The sequence below is a fragment of the Puntigrus tetrazona genome, chromosome 25, assembly GCF_018831695.1.
Source record: "Puntigrus tetrazona isolate hp1 chromosome 25, ASM1883169v1, whole genome shotgun sequence".
NCBI lineage: Eukaryota > Metazoa > Chordata > Actinopteri > Cypriniformes > Cyprinidae > Puntigrus > Puntigrus tetrazona.
In genome coordinates, this window is record NC_056723.1 from 14,733,938 (window position 1) to 14,742,920 (window position 8,983).

Below are 8,983 nucleotides of genomic sequence, written 5' to 3' on the forward strand. Positions count from 1 at the left end.
CAGAAAGCGTTTCATCTCCCCACCCTCTCATCATCCGGGGCACTTTCCATTGTAAAATTTTACACATCGACTTTGTCAGGAACCCGCCGCTAGTGATGACGTTTGCGTTTCTAAAACGTCCGTCTTCTTATGTGCGCGCCTGCGTTGGTTTTAGTTTACAGTAGTGATCATTTTAGAGGTTGTTTTTACGATTTGGGTGCCGGGGAATAACTATTCGCTAGACGTCGCGCAGAAAAATGTTGGACATTTTAATAAGGTGTTAAGGCATAATAGCTAGCGTTCATTGACCTTTTTGTGATCTGGAATTCTTGGAAAACAGCAGCAGGGAACTCGGCCGGGCTGCTTGACTGACCGCTTCTCACGGACATGCGCGCCTGAGGGCCGGGGGGTGGAGAGGGTGTTAAGGGGCGGGTTTGGGTATATAATACTTCTCTCAGAGAACTTTTGCCTGTCGCCTGATTTTTGGGACAGCTCCACACACCATCTCAACACCAACCGGGGAAACTAAACCGACCTTCTTAACCAAATACAACAGCACGGCGTTTTTTTTTTTATTTTTATGTTGACATGGAGGACCAACTAAAACACCATTCTGTTTGCCATACCTGCTTGAGAACAGACAGTGTCATAAATAAGGTAAAGAAAGTCTTTTCACAACCTTTGCGGAGTTTTGGACGCGTCCGGAGATGATTGCGAGCTTGCGTAAACAGAAAAAAAAAAATTAGACTTGCAAAAATAGAGTCGCATTTTAAAAATCAGAAATTGACACGGTACGGTAAGGTTTGTAGGCGCGTTTTCTCTTGCGCGAGCTGTTCGCGTAATGCGCTGGAGATGTTTTCGCTAACGGCTCCGAACAGCTTGACAGCGCGGAACTGCTAAATAAGGACAATAAGAGATGGTAAACATTAACCCTATGCATTTCTGCAAAGCTGCTTTGAAACGGTGTGCCTTTCGAAAAGCGCTTTCCGAATAAAATCCGACTTGACACTTTATTCTGGAAACGCGCGCAGGAGAAAGAAGTTGCGCAAGGGGGCGACAGCAGTTTAAATGCTGGATTTAAGGAAATTATATGCTGAGTTGTGAGGAATGAGATAGCTGGGTGTATTGAGCTGTCTTGCAACTTGTTGAAGGTTGTGCAAGAGCGTAAAGGAAGGAGATAAAAGCTCGAACTTCAAGCGTTAAGCAGATAATTAAAAAGTCGATGCACGCATGTAGAATTCTAGTGTGTTTGAAGAATTGCGCTGGGCTGGCGAATTCACTGCACTTGAGGAACCAATGACAGATACCTACGGACGATGTTGAGGATAATTCATCAGACATTAAAGCATCATCTTTATGGTGAAAGATTGCATGCGTAATTGATTGAAGTCCAAAGTTGGACGCCGTGCATGCATGCAAATTTCCAGAATGTTTGAAGAACTGCATAGGAGACTATTAGAGAAGCAAATGACAGTTCCTCAAGACTGCTCCTGACCAACAACACTGCAGTTTAAGGAGAAAATGTTCAGTATTATTAATGCATTTTGTAGCCTGCTTTACCAAAACGCCTGATGTGAACTACAATGCATGCTTTCCAGGTCACGAAGACACACTTTTCCATACTGTATGTACTGATTTTGACCGTGTGATCAGGCAGATAATTGAAAAGTCGATGCCCATGCATACACACGCCGAAGAACTGCATTACTGAATGCAATGCCTTGAGGAAGCTAACCTAATAGTTACTTTAGGAAAAAACGTTCAGTACTAAGTTCAGGTAGACGTTCGTGGGATCTTCACAAAAAGAGAAGCTTTATACTTGCATAAATGCACAAGTTAAAACTGTCTAAACTAACTAAAACACCTTATCTCCACAGGTCATAAAGATGTACTGGTCCATACGGATGCCCATATGCATACTTTTTTTAACCCTGTCTGCCTTCGAAGTGGCTTCAGCTGAAACGTTATGCGGTGGAGAGCTGGTGGACGCTCTACAGTTTGTGTGTGAAGACAGAGGTTTCTATTTCAGTACGTACATTTGCACTTTTTATTTTCTTTGCTTTTGCTTAGGAGTTGGAAAGCCTGCCAATTGTATGTCACGAATGACCAGAGTTACGAGCGAAGTCTCGGCAGATTGTGCTGACTGGGCGCATTCTCTCACGATATCTGTGATTGCATATGAAAGGGATGCTAAATGAGCCACAATGGCCTGGTTGTTTACTTGCACATTCCGCCAGGGAAAGTAATAGTACCCAAGTGGCATTCCATTCACCTCTCCAGAAATGTTCCCAGGCTACACTCAATTGAAAAAAAAAGTTGTTTGTCTTCTTACACGGCTGGATGGATTGAGACAGCTTCATTACTAGTTTAGCGTAACAGATATTAACCAATACGTTTAATGCGATATATCAGATACATCTGCTGGTAGTACACCGCTCGCCATGCATGGAGGGGGTCGAGAGCGCAACTTTTTAAATATTTGTCGTCTTCCTCACGCCAGCACTGACAAACAGACAAGGCCTTTGTGTTCTTTTGGCCGCAGAAGCCTAACTACCCCGAAAGATCATTATCCAATTTGGGCCAGCGCAGATTTTCCCCCCTCTATCCACCAGATCCACTCTTGTTCAATGTTTCCCATCCTACAATCAAGAACTCCTTTTCAGATCGTGGCAACTGTGAGAAGCACAAATCATTCGCATAATATTTGACTGAAAATCAATTGTTCTTTCCTTTTCCCGGTCTGGCTCCCTCTCCTCCATTACTGTGTCCTGTATCTTCACTCTTTCATGCCAAGTCTGTTCTTCTACCCCTCCCCCTTGCTCTCTTTCATGCTCTCTTTATCTCTGCTGAGCTGGCAAAGGACAAGGTCAAAGGATATCCACCATTTACTCATCCAAAGACTTTTGCCCTTCAACTCTTTCGCTGTCTTATTTGTAGGCTTTCGATCTTCCGTTTCTGGGAACGCGCTGCCGGCGAATTCTTCGAAACCGATTTCGAACAGCTCAATTAGACGGCATAACAAGATCAATCCGGGCGAGAAAACAAATAAACAGACTCCATTTTATGCCACAGATTTTGGCTTTATTATACACCACAGATGAGTCCCAGTCAAAACACAATGAATCGATAATGAAATCTGCTTTGACAATAGAATCAGGCCACTGTAGCTTGATTTACATCGACTTGTTAGTAGGGTTTGTTGAATGTGTTTGCATGTTTAATGGTGACTGTTTAGACAGTTTTGAGCCAAATCTCCTTCTTGCAATGATAGTTTAAACTAGCTGAGTTTATAGTCTGGTTTAAGATAGTCAGATGGCTTTGCAGCATTACTATTTTGGTGGTTAGCTGAAAAAAAACCCCCATCAATCTATACTAGTTTGCTGGTCTTAGCTTGTATGTTGGCTGGTAATAGTTTGTTTTTTCTAACTTTTCATCTAGATTACTAATTAGACACCCAGGCTATCACTTTAACTAGCAATCTGATTATTTGACAAAAGCCCCAAACTCATCCAAATCATTATCTGACTCATGTGTCTAAACATCACTTAGAAACCAGCAAACCAGTTAAGGCTAGTTTGCAAGAATAGCTCACCCAAAACATCTGTCAACTCACCCTCTTTTCCTTCCAAAACTGCGTCTTTTTTTCTGAGGAAGTAGATATTTTAAAGAACTCTGTCCAAGCAACAATATTAGTCTCCAATGACTTTCATTGCATAGCAGGTTTGGAATTGAGTAAATAATGACAGAATTGAGTGACTTTGTCTGAAATGTAAACGGAACAATGCTATAGTGTCTTGAACTCATGATCTTCATCTGTATCTCCGCAGGTCGACCAACCAGCAGGTCGAACAGTCGACGTTCTCAAAATCGTGGGATTGTGGAAGAGTGTTGCTTTAACAGTTGTAACCTAGCTCTTCTAGAACAGTACTGCGCTAAACCTGCCAAGTCAGAGAGGGACGTTTCAGCCACATCCCTACAGGTCATCCCGCTGATGCCCACATTAAAACAGGTATGTTAGCTGTGAGGAAACAAGAAAAACTCTCCAGTACTTTATCAACCTCACCATCTTGATCGTCCTGTTCTTTCTGCTGAACTTGTGCATCCTGGCATGTGGGGTAAAGAAAACAGTAAGCCAGAGTGAGGAACAAGTAAGCAAGTATTGTCCCAAAACTGCTGACCAAGCGGAAAAAGATATGATAGAAGAGGTCATACATAGGTTGAAATTTTCCTGTTGATTTACATAACATACTTGGATTGGGTTACAAGACCAGCATCTCTCAACATGATTAGAATGTTGACTAGGTCATTAGGCAACTTACTTGTTATTATCCTAATTTCGTGTTTTCATGTGGAGCATGAAATAAGATATTTAGAAAAAAAATTTTCAACAATTTTTGTGGATTCTCAAGTTGTCTTGACGGTTGGATTTTGGGCCGTTTTTGACAAAACCGTTTTCTGAGATTCTGAGTCTTAGAGGGTTTGGAATCTCATTTTTAGAGATCATCCAGTAGAAACTGTCTGTGAGAATTCTGACCTTTCTCTAGAGTCAGTTTCTAAAGTTATTGTTTTTCTCGCAACAGGAGGTCCCAAGAAAACATGTGACCGTGAAATATTCCAAATACGACATGTGGCAACGAAAGGCCGCCCAGAGGCTACGGAGGGGCGTCCCCGCCATCCTGCGGGCCAAGAAGTTTAGGCGGCAGGCGGAGAGAATCAGGGCCCAAGAGCAACTGCACCACCACAGGCCTCTCATCACGCTTCCCAGCAAGCTGCCGCCCATCCTTCTTCCCACAGAAGACTACGTCAGCCACAAGTGAAACCAGGATCATTTGCACAGAGCCGATGAAAAAAAGACTAGGGGATCAAAGCTTTTTGTCTCTGACGTCATTTCTGTGGCAGTCCTCAACAACCCTTCTTCCTTCCCCATCAGACGTGCTCACACGCTCTTCCAATTTCTATTCTTGCTGTTTTGTTCACCAACAAAAAGGCACATCACAAACGAGAGGAATTCAATTCAGGTGAAGAAGCAAAGAAAAGAATGAAGATGCCGCGGAACGCTGAACGTTTCGCCGGTTCGGAGGACATCGGAGCACAAGGAACAGCTAGAGCTAGCATGAAAGAACCCATTCCACTGCATTCTCCCGAGACAAAAGTATCTCTCTTTTAGTCCTTTTACATATTAGTTTGCACCTGTAACTATAAAGGGACATCCACACTGTAAGGAATTGTTGTAAAATTAGATTCCTGTTCCAGCACCTTGTAATCACAAATGAAAAGCAGAGAAGAGTCTGCGAATTGCACATCGCCACGGATTACGTCAAAGTTCTTGTTAAGTAAATAAAAAAAGGCACTATTTTTTTATGGACTATGAACGCGTAGCTCAAAAAATGTCATGGTGCTAGCTTTGGGAACGGACTCAAAGGAGAAGGGGTTGAAAAGCACGTTTTTTTTTTCCTTCGAAACTTTATTAAACTTTCCGTTTTAAGGAAAGTGTGACTTTTGAAAGAGAAAACAAGAGCACGAGGGATATCGCTGCATGCAGACGTGTACGTAAGACGCGACGTATGCATCGGGCCGCGCCGGCGCCGTCGCAGTTAAAAGGAAGGAGCAAGTGTGGGGACGCCGAAGGGATCATGTTCGAACGCCTGGACGTGGAGAACTCGTCTCCTTTCGAGCGTGGCTGCACAAATCCCCTGCTTTGCACTGCAGGAAGAAAGACATTGTGACCTTGAAAAAGTGGGATGTTTGTATTTTCTATGTTCTTTTTCGTGAAAATGCTTCAAGGAAAAAAAAAAAAAAAAAAAAAAGCCCAGTTTGGTTTCTGGTACCGTGACATTCTTGTTGTTGCAAAATAGGCTTTGTGTTTTTGTAACGTTATTTTACAGTTCTGAAAAAAAGGCACAAATATCAATTCAAAGGGAAAAAACGCAATAATGTCAACTAACATATATTTTTAACGTTTATCCGTAGTATTCACATGCTTTTGCCTGAAAACAAATACTTGAATATATATATATATATAAATATATATATATAAATATAAATATGAACATATATATTATAATTAGTTTCCAGGGACATCACGTAATATTCTTTTAGTCTGAGCTGTATCTTGCGTAATGAGCCGCCAAGCTTCTTTTTGTTTGTTTGTTTAAATACAAATATGGGCACTGTATAAAGGCATTATTTATTTTGTTATAAAATTATATATTAAAATCGGTCCAAATACAGTAATATACATAGCACTGATGCTCAACTGATGGATTTTATTTTATATGCTCTCTTATTTTCCCATTTTACATGTAAATGCTTTTTGTAGATGCTTTGTACCAAAAAATATTTCTTTTCTTTTTTTCTTTTCTTTTTTTTTTTTTCCTTTCGGTTCGCCACAGAGCTATTTTAAAATCAATATTTTAACAGCAGCTGTAGCCTGGATCGCTTAGGCATGTTGTAATACAAAAATAGGCACATACTCAGAAGACTCTCTCTCTTTCTCTCCCTCCCGCATGGCTTTTTAATCTGCCAAATGGATTTCTGTTTTTTTTTTAAAAAACAAAAAACGACTACAAAAAAAACAAAAAAAAACTTTCCTCACGAGGATCTGGATAACCCGGTCTCTATATGCCGCGATTGTACACAACCCGATACGGTTTAAGCCACTTTAGTTCTGTTCTCACAGTCGTCATTTTTGGCTTTCTCTAAGGTAAATCCGCAAAAAGAAAGCCACGTATTTGGGGTCGAGAAGAGCCTGCAGGAAGATGGAGGTGTTGTCCCTGGTTCAATGTTTTCTGTTGTTGCTGAGCGATTAAACTGCAGCTGTAAAAAAAGCAAAACGATGTCACCAAGAGCGGACTGTTACACATCCCCTCGATCTCGCCATCTTACAACAATATGCCCTAAATCCTCTTATTTCCTTTCAGTTTGGGTGTTTTTTCAAGTCCTCCATGTATCTTCATCGCAGTTGTTGAAGGGCTACCGTACTTAGTGACCCTAATACTCAGGAAATATCAGTGGATTTATGTGAAAAACCCAATACGAGGCCATTTTCTTTTTTCGGTTTCTCAGCCAAGCACAAGAAGTCAGTAACGATTTTTGTACGCTCCCCATCTTTACGGTCATAAAATGATACTATAGTATCGCTTAGTACCTTGAAACTTAAAGGTCTAAGTGCCTGCAGTGTATCCCGCTGCCTTGATAATCCAATATTTATCTGATTCATATCAGTTGTGATGAAGCAGTGCAATTATTTTAATCACTATCATTATTTCTATTATTCAAACATCCCATATTTCCGAAGACATTGCCATATTTCTGTTGTTATTCCTGCAAGGACTGCATTCGCTGTTGTTCTTTCCAAACTGGTTACTTAACTTTCCATGCAAAAAAAGGCGTGTAAGGAAAACACATCCTTTCGCGCTAAATATGAAGGGATCTTTTGTCTTTCATTGGCAACGGTTTAATATCAGTAGCCCACGCAGCCTGTGTGTATTTTAATTGATTTAACCTCTGCACGCTAGAACGTCCGAAATGCACAATTCATGTACTTTCATTTTTAATATCAATAAAAACATTTTATCGAACATGTTTCAGTCATGTGCAAGCGTATGTGTTTTTATTGCCGGGTCGCATTGTAAATCATTTAGTAGATGTTGAGGCCTGCACAGAATTTCCGTGATGCTTTTAGCATCTTTTTTTTTTTTTTTTTTTGCACTGGCTGATTCGCAGAAGTTAAAAGTGTGCCAACGGAAAAGAAAATGCACTAAAATGTGAGCAAACGGTGAGCAACTGTCTTGGGAGCAGATGCACAACAGCTTCACGCACTACACTTATAAAAAAAAAAGCTACAAAAGCTGTCATCGGGGTAGGTTTGTACCCTAAAAGATGCATATTTGTACCTCAAATGTACCCATTAATACATAAATTGTAGTTATTAGTGCCTGAATGCTGCATGTTATCATGTTACTATATTCTTAGTTTTCTCTCAAAACGTAGGGTTTAACTCAAGCTCAAGCTTTGTGACAAGCACTCACATCTCCAGTCTCCAGTATTATTATTTATTTTTGGCAGATGCATCGTCATTGAAATCCCAATTTGTGTAGAATCTGATGATTGATGTCATCACGCTTAAAAGAGCATCTTATTTGACCGAATGGTGACCGAAAATTCAGTATACCCATTTAAATCTTACATTATTATAATATTGCTTCGTACAGTTTTCCCAGAAAAAAAGTTCCCAGATCTCAAAGGCTAGGACTCTAAATCAAGATGATGTAGTGTTTATATGACAAGCCTCATTCTGTAGGTTTGCTAAGGTTAAGTGTAGGCTATTGTTGATGTCGGACTCCGAGTAAACAGCATCTGAACGTAACAGAACGATGGTTACCATCTAGACATGACCGATCATGACCTCATCCTGCAAAGGTGCAATAATCAAAGCTAAGCAATTGTAGATAGCAGCTCCAATGGATCTTTATCGCACAATATCATTTATTACACCGAATGTAATCTTTAAAAGGACTATTTCGCCTGTGACAGACAGCTCTGTCATTATTTACTCGCCCTCATGTGTCGTCCCCAAACCCGTATGCTTTTATTTTTTCCGTGCAACACAAACATGGAAATATATTTCATAACGATCACGCTGGTAATGACATTACTATTTTGTCATTACAGCATAATACAGCACAATATAAACTGGGTCACCGTGATTTCACCAAGTAATGGACGAGTTCCTGGAACAGCATTTTTGAACACGACTGGTTGCTTGTAATGTCGGGATAAGCAGGGACGTTGATCCAGAAACTTTACGCACTGCAGACCGATCAATAGCTTGATTGCTATAAAAAAAAGGCTTTCTAAAGGAGTGGTCAACCGGTGAAATTTAAAAAACTACACTATTGTGAATTGCGTAGAGATGTGAAGCTCAATTCACGAAGAAGTCACTTTCAAACCAACCGACTGATTCGTTTGGCGAAATCTGTGTGGGGAAATCGATTGGTTGAAT

The 8,983-nt window shown here is 40.6% G+C and overlaps 1 protein-coding gene across 1 annotated transcript; it reads left to right on the forward strand.

Moving 5' to 3' along the window:
• Positions 1–447: 447 nt before the first annotated feature.
• igf2b (insulin-like growth factor 2b) lies at positions 448–7,565 on the forward strand. The gene is made up of 4 exons (XM_043227998.1): positions 448–636; positions 1,857–2,007; positions 3,807–3,988; positions 4,560–7,565. The coding sequence occupies exons 1-4, from the start codon at positions 568–570 to the stop codon at positions 4,794–4,796; spliced, it is 639 nt and encodes a 212-aa protein (XP_043083933.1). The 5' UTR covers positions 448–567; the 3' UTR covers positions 4,797–7,565.
• The last annotated feature ends 1,418 nt before the right edge of the window (positions 7,566–8,983 follow it).

Excerpts from the sequence above, each read along its gene's own strand:
- igf2b (XM_043227998.1), top strand. The coding sequence starts at position 568 with ATGGAGGACCAACTAAAACACCATTCTGTTTGCCATACCTGCTTGAGA. Across the intron at positions 2,008-3,806 it reads AGACAGAGGTTTCTATTTCA|GTCGACCAACCAGCAGGTCG; the intron begins GTACGTACATTT and ends GTATCTCCGCAG. Across the intron at positions 3,989-4,559 it reads TGATGCCCACATTAAAACAG|GAGGTCCCAAGAAAACATGT; the intron begins GTATGTTAGCTG and ends TTCTCGCAACAG.